General features: G+C 31.1%; 1 protein-coding gene across 1 annotated transcript; it reads left to right on the forward strand.

The window, feature by feature from the left end:
* Nucleotides 1–3,646: 3,646 nt before the first annotated feature.
* Nucleotides 3,647–7,287, forward strand: LOC108812390 (probable alpha,alpha-trehalose-phosphate synthase [UDP-forming] 10). Its single transcript, XM_018584640.2, has 4 exons — nucleotides 3,647–3,798; nucleotides 4,308–6,291; nucleotides 6,361–6,634; nucleotides 6,774–7,287. The coding sequence occupies exons 2-4, from the start codon at nucleotides 4,337–4,339 to the stop codon at nucleotides 7,089–7,091; spliced, it is 2,547 nt and encodes an 848-aa protein (XP_018440142.2). The 5' UTR covers nucleotides 3,647–3,798; nucleotides 4,308–4,336; the 3' UTR covers nucleotides 7,092–7,287.
* Nucleotides 7,288–16,722: the final 9,435 nt, after the last annotated feature.

The following is a 16,722-nucleotide window of genomic DNA, read 5'->3' on the forward strand; positions in this document are numbered from 1 at the left end:
AAAATACCCCTTAGTTTTCACTTTTATTTACAATGGTATACTACACTGAAGTAATTAAATGAACTTATATTTGAGTAATTATTGTATTTTCCTATTTATTAAAAAAATTCATAAATCAGTTTTACCTTAATTTTTGTGTTTAATATATTCCCTAAAATAAATTAGGTGATTTTTAGGAATATTCATATTTAAAATCGATTTTAACAATATTATACTTGGATAACTTACCATTAATTATTTTGAACAATAAATCTATATATGCTAAGATTTTTAATATATTTATTCTATACTTATAGAACAAGATGAAATATTTGTAACTGAATATTATTTTAATAAGATTATATATTTTCAAGAATTTCGAAAATATATGTTTAACCATTTCGGTTCCTATTAATTATTTTCAAAAAGAAAATTTAATACTGAAATTTAAATATCTTTGAATTACTTATAAAACAATGTTTAATGTTTATAACCAAATATTATTTTTTAATGTATCTAAATCTTACCATATTATTCATATCTGATCAAAATATTGAAATTCTTTTTACATTTGACAAACAATTTCATGTTACAAGAAATATTATTCACACTATCAATAGGTCAATATTAATTTGTCAAAAGTTTAATAACGGAGACGGATCACTATTTTTACAGCATATAAACTATTTGATTGTTGCGTTTACAAAAAAATTAGAAATATGATAAATATTTAAAAATATAAACCGATAGAAATTTAAATAATATTTATATATGTAAAAATAAAAATAAATATTCTTCCGATTGGACGGGTCCGGCTCTAGTAAAGATTAAAATGCGAGTCACAAAACTGGATGGAAGATTTCTTTCCACACATGACCATGTGTTCAAGGGGGATTATCCTATGGCACAGTATAAATATATCCTACTGTTATGTGAATTAATATGACCAATTTATACGCTAACATTAACAATAGATAAATATATAAAACATAATGAAACAAATACTAGATAGAAATCAATTTAAACAAATAGAATATAATATAAAATGTTGTGTAAATAAAAAATGTGAGATAATACTAAGAAGAACCATGTACCAATAACACATGATAATTTTGATAGCAAAGAAAATATCGTGAAATAACATTTGTAGTGAGTTCAGAAAATAGAACTACTTGATTCACTAAATTTCATTTTATATTATTTTATTTAAATATAAAATTATGGTATATTATATTTAAATAATTTAATCTATATTATTTACATATAAGATAAGCAGTTTTTACGTAAATTTCTTTGATGCGAGAACAAAAAATTATAGGACCGAAGTTTACTCGACCATTCACTATATAAACATGTATAAATAGAACTACGTCTTTTCTGTTCAACAATCTAGAAATTATAGGTACAAAAAATTATCTCTGAATTTTGGTAGCCAAAAACCAACCCGAACTATTTATAGGTGAGCTAGTGGTAGGACGGATTTCGGGTTGAGGGTGAAATTCCCAATACTTTTGGATTCGAATCCCCGCAGTTGTAAACACCTTTAAGTGGCCATACGGATATGAGTCCATTGCTTAGGACTCATTTGAATACCTGGAAGAGGGTCTATCCGTGAGTTGCACCTCCCACTCGGGAATTAGACTTGGTTCCATTAGTAGGCCGGGTTTAACCCTTTTTTTGGTAAAAAAAAAAACCAACCCAAACATATAAATAAAAGATGAAAAAGTCAATAATTTTTTTTTGATTCCGTCAAATTTCAACTCAAGCAGAAAAAAATTTCACCGTTAAATTTATCAAACATCCAAGACAATACTGAATCGACCATTTCGTTAAAACTTAAATTACAGAAGATTCAATTGTTGAAAAGAAAATCGTATCGATGAATTTCTAACCCATAAAATAATGAAAATTCTTCGAAAGAAAACCAAATAAATGTCTGCTTGATCCCAAAAAATCTACCTTAGCAGATCTAAATGAATTATGCCTTCTTCTCTTTTTGTATTGTTTTTTTTGCTGTTGTAAGAGTTACTAGATTCTGACCCGCCCGATCGGACGGGTTATATTCATTCAAAAATAACTGTAATTGACATATAAAGAAATGAATTAGTCAGTATAAATTTGTTTTTTGGTCATAATCTTATGTAAGCTTTTTGATACAATAGGGTGTGGTAAACGGGGGTTAGAATCAAAGAAATTGATATTATTATTATTTTTTATTACTATAACTCGGTACTCAGAGGAACATTATTCAAATAACTATAAATTGCATAAAACATTGAAGACGATATTTATTGTTGCAGTCGAGTTTTACTTCTTAGTTGGTGTATATCCATAATTACAATTAACCATATCAATCTAAGATTTTTTTTCCGAAAAAAGAAAATAATATCTTAGTTTTTTTGCCTAAATATTTTCGGAAATATTTTTCCTTAGTTTTGTTTTTGTTTATACTTGAATGTTAAGTGAGACAAAAGTAATTTTGTCGTTTAGCTTTTTTTTTAATAACTTAAGTTTATAAATTATTTAAGATACCAACGAAAGAAGTATCTCCGAGTATTTATAAATATTGTAAAATTTTTTATAACTGAATTTGTATTATCATGTGATTTTATTTAGAAGTGATCATGAACTAATTTTTTAGTATAGATCCTTTTCATCATGGTATAATTTTTTTTGATTATTGATATCAGTGTTACCTATTACTTGTATATGTTTTTCGTAATAAGATAGATTAGCAATATAATCTCTTATTAACTTGGTTTTAGAATATGTCATTTGTTTTTTATACGTTAATAAATTTTATTTGAATTAATCCTTTAGATATGACTATATTAGAAACGTGTAAAAGACCTCATATGGGTGTGACAAAATTTTGATATTTTTCTTTGTTTGATAAAATTTTGAAGTTATATATGATATAAAGGTGATAAAATATGAAATAACTATAGTATCAGTCTATAAACGCATGTGATATCTAAAATTCTAAAGATTAGTTCAGCATGACAACTATAAAGCAATCTTTCAAATTTCTCTACAAGTACGAACTAATTTGTATATGATAGATCAACTTGTAAATATGAGCGTATGATAACAAATAAGTACCTTTATGTTACAATCTATCAACCCACACTAATATGATCTTACCAAAAAAAAAAGATTGAATAACATGTATAGCATTTATAAATGTTACAAAGTTATAGTACATGATAAGAGAGGAATTATAAAGTCATAATATTGGACCAGTTATTTCCAAAACCAATAGAAATATAAAGGATGGTCTAATAATGGATTAATGTGGGTATAACTTTATAAGAAAAAAGTATATTTAATTTAAAATCTTACAAAACAATAGTTAGATCCAAGGGAATGTTTCTGTTTTAATAAGATAGATATTCTTATATCTAGTGTTAACCTCATAATAATCTCCTTGATCAATATCATTAAGTTTAATTCCCTCCCACCAAATTCATTGAGTTCCTCTAAGAAAAACCCAACAAATATCTTATCTAATTCACAGTTAGAAAATGTCAGTCAAAGGGAAAAAAGTAAAAACAAAAAATAAAATATAAAAAATGAAAGAGTCTGTCCAACTTATCCAACTTTAAAGATCAAATCAAATCGCATAAAAAAGAATACAAATGCGTCTAGTCTCTTGTGCTGTCTCTCACAGAATATCCCGATTCCATTTCCCTCTCTCTCTCTCTCTCTCTCTCTCTCTCTCTCTCTCTCTCTCTCTCTCTCAGATCGAACGCCGGTGACGGAAAACTTCAGCGGAACTAACTCTCGCACGGTGATCGCCGGTTATATATATTTCCTTTGGTAAGCCAAGCTGCTTTTGAGTTTCTTTTTCTTTTTCTCGCTTGATCCGCTGATCTTATTATTATTATCTCTTGAATCGGTTCTTTGTCTGATTGATTTGTTCTGATCCTTTTGTTTCTGGGGATTTCGGATTTCCGATCGTGTTTATTAATTTTGCTTTGTAACCTTCTTCTCTATGCTTTGTAACCTCCAAAACCCTACTCTGTTAAAAGACTTTGACTTTCTTTTTTCTTTTTCTTTTTTTTGATCCTGATTGTGTTTTTATTAGTTCACATGAATTAGCTAAACAGTGTCTGTGTGTGCAGTTTTCTTGTGACTTTTCCGACACTTTTCTTTGTTCCCTTAACCAGTTTCGTCACGTGTGCATATTTATGTTCTCTCCCCTTGTTCCCGTGAAAGGAATTACATAACACTTGTCTTGTCTCTAGTGTGTTTCTCTGATTCAGTCTGCCTGGTGTGCTGATTTAGTTTGTTTTTTGGGATTTTTTTTTTCTTTTTTTTTTTTGCAGATAAGGAGTATCTATCTTTTGTTGAAGTAATGGGGTCAAAATCATTCGGAAACCTCTTAGACTTGGCCTCTGGGGATTTTCTTGACATTCCTCACACTCCCAGACCTCTTCCAAGAGTTATGACAGTTCCTGGCATCATCTCTGATGGATGTGATTCAGATGCCATCTCATTATTGCCTTGCCGCGACCGCAAAATCATCGTGGCCAACTTCCTTCCTTTAAATTGTAAAAAGGATTCAGAAACTGGGCGGTGGACATTCACCCTTGACAATGATTCTCCCCTGTTACATCTCAAGGATGGATTCTCTCCAGAGACCGAAGTCATTTACGTTGGATCACTCAAAACAGATGTTGACCTCATCGAGCAAGACGAGGTTTCTCAAACGCTTCTCGAGGAGTTCAGTTGCGTACCCACTTTCCTCCCACAAGACGTGCACAGAAAATTCTACCTCGGCTTTTGTAAACAGCAGCTATGGCCACTCTTCCACTACATGTTACCCATGTGCCCTGACCACGGCGAACGCTTTGACCGTGGTCTCTGGCAAGCATACGTTTCCGCCAACAAAATATTCGCGGACAAGGTGATGGGTGCGATTAACCTCGAGGAAGATTCCATCTGGATTCACGACTATCATTTAATGCTTCTCCCAACGTTCCTGAGACGGCGTTTCCACAGGGTGAAGCTTGGTTTCTTCCTCCACAGCCCGTTCCCTTCTTCCGAGATTTACCGAACCTTGCCTGTTCGAGAGGAGCTGCTAAGGGGCCTCCTCAACTGTGATTTGATCGGCTTCCACACCTTTGATTACGCGCGGCATTTCTTGTCGTGCTGCTGTAGAATGCTTGGGTTGGAGTACGAATCCAAGAGAGGACATATCGCTCTCGACTACTTGGGCCGTACGGTTTTCATCAAGATTCTTCCTATTGGTATTCAAATGGGGAGGCTCGAATCCGTTCTGAATCTTCCCGCTACCGCTGAGAAACTTAAAGAGATCCAAGAGAAGTACCAGGGTAAGAAGGTGATACTCGGTGTTGATGACATGGATATATTCAAAGGTCTGAGTTTAAAGATTTTAGCCTTCGAACACCTCTTACAGGAGTATCCCACCATGCTAGGGAAGATAGTTCTGATTCAGATCGTGAACCCGGCGAGAGGATCAGGTAAAGACGTTCAAGAAGCCAAGAAAGAGACGTATTACACTGTTGATAGAATCAACGAGCGTTACGGTTCCCCTGGTTACGAGCCGGTGGTTCTGATTGATCGTCCTGTTCCTCGGTTCGAGAAGTCTGCCTATTACGCCTTGGCGGAATGCTGCGTAGTCAATGCGGTGAGAGATGGGATGAACTTGGTTCCGTACAAGTACACTGTTTGTCGTCAGGGGACTCCTGAAATGGATAAATCTCCTCCTCCTCGCACAAGCACGCTTGTTCTGTCCGAGTTCATTGGTTGCTCTCCTTCTTTAAGTGGTGCCATTAGGGTTAATCCTTGGGACGTTGACGCGGTCGCTGACTCTATTTACTCTGCTCTCACCATGTCTGAATCCGAGAAGCAGCTAAGGCATAAGAAACACTATCAGTACATTAGCACACACGATGTGGCGTACTGGTCGCGCAGCTTTACGCAGGATCTGGAGAGGGCGTGTAAGGATCATTACGGTAAAAGGTGCTGGAGTGTGGGTTGGGGTTTAGGTTTTAAGCTCATCGCGCTCTCTCCTAATTTCAGAAGACTGTCCATCGAGCAGACTGTCAGTGCTTATAGAAGATCGAGCAAGAGAGCGATATTTCTTGATTATGACGGTACTTTGGTCCCAGAGACCTCGATTGTAAAGGAACCAAGTGCTGATGTGATCTCTGCGTTGAAGACGCTGTGCAGTGATTCTGATAACACTGTGTTTATTGTTAGTGGGAGGGGGAAAGTTTCTTTAAGCGAGTGGCTTGCACCGTGTGAGAATCTTGGAATAGCAGCTGAACACGGTTACTTCACAAGGTACGCTACTGCTTTGTCTTAATCATTCTTAAAAAAAAACTTGGGAAGACAAATCTGTGTGATGTGCAGGTGGAATCAGACTTGTGAGTGGGAAACAAGCGGCTTTTCTAATGACCTTGAATGGAAGAGAATCGTGGAACCAATCATGAGACTGTATGCAGAAACTACGGATGGATCTACTATAGAAGCAAAAGAAAGTGCTCTAGTGTGGCATCACCAAGATGCTGACCGGGACTTTGGTTCTTGTCAAGCCAAGGAACTTCTGAACCATCTAGAATCTGTTCTTGTAAATGAGCCCGTTGTGGTTAACAGAGGTCACCAAATCGTTGAAGTTAAGCCTCAGGTAATATACACTTTCGTCGCCCTATCTCCAAATCTTCTATAATCAATAATGTGTTTATATTCATTGCATTGAATCGTAGCCAATCCTTATATAGTTTGATTAAACAATAGTTCTAAACTGGCATTTTTGGGACTAATAGGGAGTAAGCAAAGGTCTTGTCACCGGGGAAGTTCTTAGCAAAATGATTGGAGAAGGGAATGCACCGGATTTTGTGGTATGCATTGGGGACGACAGATCAGACGAAGAGATGTTTGAGAGCATAACAACAACACTCTCGGCTCAGCCATCGTCAGAGATATTCGCGTGTACGGTGGGAATAAAACCGAGCAAAGCCAAGTACTTTCTGGATCAAGTAACCGACGTGGTGAAGCTTCTTCAGGGACTTGCCAACACTTGTTCTAGCCCAAAGCCTAGCTACCCTTCTCACCTTAGAGTCTCCTTCGAAAGCGTGGTATGAGTAAGCTGTAAATCAGAGGTCAACTCAGAGTTGTTTAGGAGACAACTGTGAAACCATGAAAAGAAACATGATTTGTACATAGAAAACAGAAAGAAAACAAAGACAAAACTCATTGTCGTGGTTTGATAATTATTTAAGAATCATGGGCAAGAGACGAGCTCTTTCGCTCTCTTGTGTGATTTACTTTTTTTTTTCATTCCTTTATGGCTTTATCATTCTACTAGGTGGACAGGACATCGTGCTGAGCTGACATATAAAAAAAATTGGACAAACCTAAATTTTATAAATCATTAAACTCCATCCATGGAGCAATTGTTCAGAGTAGATGACAACGAAGCCAAACCTGCTAAACAAACCTTTATAACTGAGCAGAGAAGGAACACACAAAGGATATGAGCAAACATCATAGCTAAGCAGCTAAAGTCAAGGAGGAGTCCTCTATCCCCGACGCCAATTATACAAAGTCTTGAAATGCTACAAAGAGATTTAGATAGCACCTAGAGTGCTCTAAAACCCAAGAATAAAACAACACCGAGTGTTTAGTAAATGATCAGGAATTCGGCTGTTAAACCATAGGCGACATGGGATCACTTTGCTAAGCCTTTATTACAACCAGACAACAAAATGTATGTAAGCTTTGACACAATACTTACTGAAACACAATCACTAAACACAAGTGGACAAAATGAGAAGAAAACAAGCTCCACAGAGAAAAAACTAGATCTTGATCCGCACAGTTGTGCGGGTGAATGTTTTATAATATATACATAGTATATACAAACTTTAGAAATTTAAAATTTTACGGTTTCAGTTTCAATATTTTTTAATTGTTTAAACTACGTATTTTATGCCGTGTAATAGAAGCGTCTGTAAAATAATGCAAACCGTAAACACTTTAGTAGGAATTTTACAAATATAAATACTTTATGTAATTTAATATTTTTAACTTAATAATAATATACCATTCTTAAATACACAAAATAACTCATGAGGTGAATTACTTATAATTATAATGTATTTGTTTAACTATATATCAAAAAACTTTGGGAAGATATATAAAATATATGAAAAAATAAAGTAACAATACAAAATATATATTATATAGATTATATTTTGTTCTTGATTTATTCAAAAACCCTTAAAATGAAACTATAAATAATTATAATAATTTTTCAACAAATTAATAACAATCATACAAAACATAAGAAAAAATAATTGTATTTTGGGCCATAATGATCTATGATTCAAGTTAAGTCCATTATTTTTTTCTTTAATATAGTGTTATCTATGTTTCCAAACAACATTTCTTTACAACTATCTTTGTTTCTAAACAACTCTAAAGTGTACTTCAGCTTTGATAAGATAGACTAGATTTTGACCCGTCCTAAAAAGGGCGGGTATATTTTTGTTAGAAAATTATTTTACATAATATAAATTATGATTTTTGATAAATTATATATTTTAATTTTTTATGAAATTTATCCTAAATTTACTTATATGACTTATTTTGTTATTTTCAATATGACTATATTTTAGAAGACTCTAAATAATTCTAACCCGTAATATGATTTGATTTATTTAAACCGAAGTTAAACTTATTTTACACTGATTTTTTTTAATTTAAATAAAATATTTTATATCTTCAACATTCTTGTATTGAAAAATTCATTTGTGCGTTTCAAAACATTTTCTATAATTTTATTAAATTTAGTTTATGTGATTTAGTTTTTATTTTAAATGAAACTATTTTTAAGGAGTTGAGATAATTCAGACCCATATTATGATTTTACTGATTTAATCATTTGTTATTTCAACTTGATTTATTTTGAAGTTTCATTTAATAAATTCTTTCAAATAATTAATAATGTGAAAGAATTTTTGGAAATATATGGTGCAAACATTTAGAAATTTTTTTTTCTAAAAAAGTTAAGAACTGAATTATATTAAATACTCTTTAATGTAATTGCAAAATAATGACTTTTCATTTGTTGCAAATAATGTTGAAAAAAGGTACATGCAATATTTGTAATTAATTAGAAATTTCAGGGGCAGATTCATAAACAGTCATCTCCTTTAATAGTATAGATAAAACCAAACAATTAATTTAAGTTTTATTTGATTGTTATATAAGTTTGTTAAGATAAAGAAGAGCAAAATCTGGTAATTTTCGAAATAATCTAAATTTATTTGATAAAAATTTAGATGTTTTGTGCTTTCCCTTATTTATTTTTTATGAAATAAGATTATACAATCTTGTGGATCATGAAACTATTAACAAAGTTAATTGTTGTGATTTGGCATTAGTTTATTTTGTTATCAGTTATCTATTATAATATTTATGTTTTATATTTAGATTATTTTAGATTTAAAATTTAATTTTCTTATTCACATTAGACATTAATAATACTTAAAGATTTTCAGTTTAAGATATAACTCGTAAACTGAAATTTTCTACTGCTAGTTTAGGATATAACTCGTAAACACATAAGATGCTGTTAGATTTTGATCTGCGCTTTCAAAGCACGGAATTATTTTCGAAACATTTCAAAATTTATTTGATATAAATATGTATTCTTATACATTTAGATTTATAAATGAAACATTATATTGAGTATTTTAAAATCCGACCCGACCTGCAGTTAAATTTACAAATTGTGTAGTCTCGTATGTAGTTCGGTTTAGTTTAAAAAATATTATTTTAAAATCTTATAAACCCGTAAAAACAACTAAAACCCGGGATCTGGCTACCGGTTGAACTGATAGATGATCCAATATGAAATTCGGTTTGACTTAAATTATTATAGTCAAATTAAATTTTCATTTTGTTGTAAGGGTAATAGATCAATATTCGAGAGGATGCATACTAAAAAATGAAATATATTTGAGCATCAATAATTTGTATATGTTTATTATAATTTAATGATTTATGTTTGTAAATATAATTTTCATTTATTTAATTAGTTTACTTTTGATAAATATATTTTGTGTGTTTGAATAACCCGTAAAAATATATTCATAAAAATATCAAGTAACATGTTTCATTGTGTTTTAAATATTAATAGTATAGAACTATTAATATATTTTTTTATCATATATATATAGATTTATGTATATGTATATCTAATTTAATAAGAATTATATTTTTATGTATTTAGTGAGGGTTTTGAAGAAATTGTTTTTTTTTTGCATTTGGATTAATATATAGTTGTATATATACGAATTAATAGACATGTATAATTATTTATTACATTAATAAATAAAATATAATTTATTTTTATTGAAATTTCGTATTTATATAAATTAAATTCATTAGTTAAAAAAATAGATTAGTTAGTTAGTTCCTTAATTTTAGGCATGATGTATATTTAATTGCAATTAAACTAGATATATGAATAGAAATAATAGGGAATATAACTAAATTATATATATAAATATATGAAGAGAAATAATAGGACCAACCTAGACTTTTTTTGATAGTCCAAAAAATAGTCGATAAATATTGCTCCTGTTTTAATATTATTGATTTTGGGCCATAATGATCTATGATTCAAGTTAAGTCCATTATTTTTTTTCTTTAGTATAGTGTTAACTATGTTTCCAAACAACATTATATTTTTTTACTACTATCTTTGTTTCCAAATAACTCTAAATTGTACTTCAGCTTTAATAAGATAGATGTTGAGAAAACACCAAAATTCAACGGCTGAGTGGATATATCTGTAGAAGCCGAAAACCAGATTAAAATTACAATAGTGTATAAAGCGATGTCAAAGAAAATAAATGAATGAAAACTGATATAAAAATATTTTCGTAAAGAGACATGGAATTGAGATACAATCTCTTTCATAATTATAAATATTTGCTCCGTATTGAGACGGGTCATAACGAAATATAGTTTCAAGATACGACCTTGTAAGACGAATCACACATTTGTGATCGTTTCAACGAACTATAACTTTTACGAAATACTCTCTAAGAAATTTACTTTTGAAGGTTTTGTTGGTTTTTCTCTTGATGTGAAAAGTAAAACATGAATAAGGAGGAGACACGTTATTTAAAGAGGAGTAGTGGCGTTGTCTGAAACTTGTAGCGAAAATCTTTGGAGGGGTTCGTTGAGAAACTTTTTCGGCAAGATCTCTCATCTGTTGATTCGTTCTAATCCATTTCGAATAGATAAACTTTGTGTCGTTTTTAGACGGATTACGTGTCGTTTATACAAAAATGTCATGAAATTGGCAAAAACTTTGAGTTTAACATGGTCCAAAAAGAATTTTATTGGACATATGGCCTTCACCAAAACCCAAGACCAAAAACTCAACACCCAAGTCCCAAGACCAAAAGCTCAACACCCAAGTCCCAAGTTCAAACCCAAACCGGCCAGACAGGGACACATGTTGGAAGCCTTCCTTCTCCTCAAGCCAGTTAACCTATTTTTTTTCTTCTTGGCCGATGTGGGACTCTTCCCCATTGTCTTTTTCATTTAATTGACATTTTTTGGGCTCACAACATCTGAAGCCGATGTCATTTACATTCAAACTTTTATTGAGTCATTGGAATTTTAATGTTCCAACTAGATTTTGACCCGCGCTTTAAAAACGCAGAATTATATTTTGGTTCAAAATATTAATGTAACAATTTATATCTTGTATATCATTTCTTTTTAATTTGTGTAAATGGTTTTTTTTTTGTATGTGTGTTAAATTTTTGGATTTCGAAGAAAATTATATTTTGAAATTTGTTTTTGTCATCGATAATATTCAGTAGAATACATTAGATTTATTATTTAATATTTTAAAATTATATGAAAAATAATCATCAGAATTGTAAAATTTTCTTTATTCAGTGGTTATTCCAGATTGGACCCGCGATCAAACTGATATAATCCATTGACCCGCAGTCAAAACAATAAACTCGGTGACCCGTATATAATCCGGATTCAAATTAAATATAATATATTTCAAACTAAAATCGTTGAGTTTGTTTGATTTAAAAATATTAAGTTGCAAAATGGAGATAAGAAGCTATTAATGAAAATTAGTGATATTGTTAAAAAAATATGAAGGGTCCAGATTTATTTGATATAAATTGTATTTTTATTGTATCTACATTTTGTTATAAATGAAACGTTATATTGAGTATTTTAAAATCCGACCCGACCCACAGTTAAATTGGCAAATTATGTGGTCTCATATGTAATCCGGTTTAGTTTAAAAAAAAATTGTTATTTAAAAATCTTATAAAACCTGTAATAACAGCTAAAACCCGTAATAACAGTTAAAACCCGGCATCTGGCTACCGGTTGAACTGATAGATGACCCAATATGCAATCCGGCTTGACTTAAATTATTATAGTTAGAGTATTCTAATATGTATTCATGAATGTTTATATGAATGATGGATATATAATGAAAGTTATGTTCTAATTTTAATACAACTTTTAGTCAAACTAAATTTTCATCTTCTTGTAAGCGTAATAGATCAATATTTGAGAGGATGCATACTAAAAATAAAATATATTTGAGCATCAACAATTTGTATACGTCTATTACAATTTAATAATTTATGTTTGTAAATATAATTATTTATTTTGTTTGTTTACTTTTGTTATTCACATGTTATTAGAATTTTTTTGATGTTTTGTTTATGACATTTTAATTTTTGATAAATATTACATGAGTTTGAATAACCCGTAAAATTATATTCATAAAAAATCAATGGTAACATGTTTCATCGTATATTAAAAATTAATAGTATCTAAATATTAATATTTTTATCATGTATATATATATTTTATGTATATGTATATCTAATTTTAATACTCTAAATATAAGAATTATTTTTTTTGTATTTAGTGAGGGTTTTGAAGAAATTGTTTTTTTCTGCATTTGATTAATATATAGTTGTATATATACAAATTAATAGAAATATATCATTATTTATTACATTAACAACTAAAATATAATTGATTTATTACTTAAATTTTGTATCAATATAAAATAAATTCATTAGTTTAAAAAATAATAGATTAGTTAGTTAGTTCCTTAATTTAGGCATGTTGTATATTTAATAATAATTAAAATAAATATAAGTATAAATAATATGAAATATAACTAAATGGATTGGAACAACCTAGACTACTTGCAAGTAGATAAAAATTGCTCATGTTTTAATAGTATTAATAATCCTCAACATGAACAGAAAAGACTTCAAATATATACAGAATAAATACAGATTCGATAGACTTTAGTTACTATACCTAAACTAATCATGACTAGACAGACTTATCGAGAGTGTTTGCGAAAAAAATTCATTGTATTTGAGTTGGTGGCATTTTTAAGCCTTGAACCATTCATAGTTAATATTTGTAAGGTTTAATTTACTAGGAGGTGAACATGATGTCTTGAACCAACCAGTGTTTTATGTAAACTCAGACAACATGCATAACACAACTTCATTTTCTCGTAGAACTTAGTTTTCTATTGTGTTCATTGTGACCTTGAATTATTCATGGTTTTCATTAGTGAACTTAGAGAATATAGCTTTGCATTCATTCTCCTAGAAACAGTTCCATTTCACACTCATTAGGTGATTGACCATGAAAAGTATTGAGTTCCGCTATAGAAGTTATGGAGTCATAAAAAGTCTATGCTTATTCTTCTCACATTCGTTAGCATTTTATCATCTTAGGAGCTTGAAAGAGACTAGTTTTTATTGAAGTGCTCTTGGTAGATTTTGTATTATTTTGTTTCCTTTTGAACCAAAGTCTTGGGATCTACAATCGTGATAGGTAGGGTTGCAATCAAGTATCCTTATTCTTTATAGGATTTAAACCCATTCATTTTGATGATTTAGTAAGAATACCTCGTGGATTCGCTAGGTTTTCAACCGATTTTATGTAGTCTATTGTGATTACACCATTTGAGATAAGTTGTCGAATGGTTTTGTGCCTTCTTGTGATGCAACAAAGTTGTATAGATTATTTTGTACCCGAGATATAGTTGATTTCATGTCACAATGTATGAGTATAGCTGGCACAGGTTTCTCCCACATGAGAATATCTTCCAAAAAAATTCTAAGCCATTCAGCCTATTCTACTGCGTTGTCTAAGACTATTATTGTTCCTCCTAGTGTAAAGACATATCTATTTGTGGATTTTGAGTTTTTAGAATTCGATATCCAGTTAGCATCATTGGATCCTTCTAAAACTGATGGTTCTTTATCACAGTGAATGACAAAATCTTTGGTATGATGCAAGTAATTGAGTATTCTCTTTATAATTTCCAGTGTTTATAACTTGGATTGCTTGTATATCGACTCGACTCAGTACATTTTCTGCGTACACTAAATCTAGTCTAGTACAATCGGTTAAGTATACGGGACTTTCGACTGTGTAATCGTTTATTTTCTTAACATCGCTTTATATACTATTGTAATTTCAATTTGAATTCTGGCTTCTATGTCTTAACTTTAAATCATTTTTTTCTGAAGCTTTTAATTGGATTGAAACGTGTTTATAGAAGACTTTTTTTTTCTGAATTATACATGGGTAGTCTGGTCTTCATAGAAGTGGATTCAGACTAACCACATGCTAATAGCCTACGTTTCCAGTCTACGTGTCAGTCTTTTGTCTCTGGCTGTGCCTAAATATTAATTCCCTAATGGCTGAGATTTAAACCACAGTGACTTCACCGTATTACACTTTTTCCCTCAAATTAACCCTGATTTATAAAACGGTTTTCACAATGATTGCAAACGTGTTTGGTTTTGGTTTGAAACGATGTTTGTGATTTGCGAGTTACCTATCCGCAAAATATTTCTGTTTTTGGTATAAATGCGTTTTGCGATTTTCATTAAGTTTGTCCGCGAAATGTTTTGTTCATATTATTAAAACTTCTATTTGTGATATGTTTTCATGAACGCTTTAGTTTATGAAACTATTTAAAATATATACAAACAGTTCTGCGAACGTTTTTAACCAAGAATTAATAGCCGTTTGCCGTCAAAAAAAACCAAGAATTAATAAATAATTTATGATTTTTGCTTTATGATTCTGTTTCTTAATTCTAGTGTTTTATTTATGATTCCTTCCTTAAATTCAAAAAAAAAAACATTCATGAATATGTAAATATGCTTCTTGAATGTAATTTGTATGAATTTGATTTATATCTACATTATATTACTCAATATATAACACTTTCGAAAATTACAAAAGTGATTTTAAATATGTATAATATCTCCGTAAAGTTTAGATATCAAAATTTAATGGCAAAGATACCTTTTAGTTTTGACTCATTTATTTTATGTCTACGATTTGACTCTTTGATAACCATGCTATGGAACTGCTATATATATATATATGTATACATAGTCATGAGTAATCATTTGATTACTAATTATGGGGATTAACCGAACAGTAATTAATTGGTTATCGAATATTCTGAGCTATTATTTGGTTATCGAATATTTTACATTTAGTATGTAAGTATGTATTTTTTTGAATTGGCTTTCATATAATAAGAAGGGGGTATATGTACTGTTTAAACTTTACAGATTGGTGGAACAATACGATACCTCTTCAGTATCCTTTTATTTATCTTCTCTCTCTGCCCTCTCATCTTTCTCTTGAGAGAACTGGTCTTCTGCATAAATTCTGGTGTCTAGTTTGAGGATGATGAGATGATAGACTTGGATCTTTAGGAAGATATGCAAGTTTTGATTTTTGATTTTTTTTTATTTTTTAACATCAATATATGGTGCTACTGCCACTGAGTAACTCTTCGCTAGTGTTGTTTGTCTAAAGTAATGTCTCTGTTTAGTCTTATGATGAGATTAAAGAGTTTTCTTTTTCTGAATAGTGTTGTAACACTCGTCACTTTGAAAACCAATAATAATAATGCAGCTGAAACAATAACTAAACTCTCGTGATAATATAAAAGTCAAACACCATAAGGTCAAATCCCCAAATATCGATAACATCTGAAATATAGATAACAACATAAATCAGAAATCTGAAATAGGAAATAACATAAGCGATAAAAGCCCAAAAACCCAATAACCCAATAGCGATAAAATCCGAGAAGTCCAAACGCCCAAAAGCACCCATAAGCACCAGTCCGATATGATCACTCCTGCTCATCAGTCTCACCTGAAAAGTGTGGGGGGAGGGGAGGGAGGGAGTTGGAAGAGGGATGAACGACAGGAGAATCGCCCAGTGAGGTATGTGGTGCTAAACAACAAACCACTGAGTCAGTTCATAGCACTACAAAAATGTAGGCCTAGCTCTAGCATGAAACAAACATGGTGTCTATTACACCACACATAACAACAATCAATACGCTAATAAACATAGCTACTCTCTGCACCACGAATTTCCTCGTAAGGATATATATACTCGAAGCGCTGCTAGTACAGTCGGTCTCTGTACCATCGCCCACTGTCGCGCCAATTGCAAACATCTCTGCACCATGCCCCAAACAGTAGCGTCGAAGCTCAAACGTCTCTGAACTCACGCCCATATCACACCGCAGAGTCAAAGCTCAGACATCTTTCAACTCACGCCCATATCACATCGTAGTGTCGAATCTAAGACATCTTTGAAACTCACCCCCATCACATAGTCCCTACTCATGAC

Source organism: Raphanus sativus, chromosome 6, assembly GCF_000801105.2.
Source record: "Raphanus sativus cultivar WK10039 chromosome 6, ASM80110v3, whole genome shotgun sequence".
Classification (NCBI taxonomy): Eukaryota; Viridiplantae; Streptophyta; class Magnoliopsida; order Brassicales; family Brassicaceae; genus Raphanus; species Raphanus sativus.

What these genes read in the sequence shown, in the direction of transcription:
- LOC108812390 (XM_018584640.2), top strand. Translation starts at nt 4,337, where the DNA reads ATGGGGTCAAAATCATTCGGAAACCTCTTAGACTTGGCCTCTGGGGAT. An exon ending in GAACACGGTTACTTCACAAG is followed by an intron (nt 6,292 to 6,360) that starts GTACGCTACTGC and finishes TGTGATGTGCAG; the next exon opens with GTGGAATCAGACTTGTGAGT. An exon ending in TCGTTGAAGTTAAGCCTCAG is followed by an intron (nt 6,635 to 6,773) that starts GTAATATACACT and finishes TGGGACTAATAG; the next exon opens with GGAGTAAGCAAAGGTCTTGT.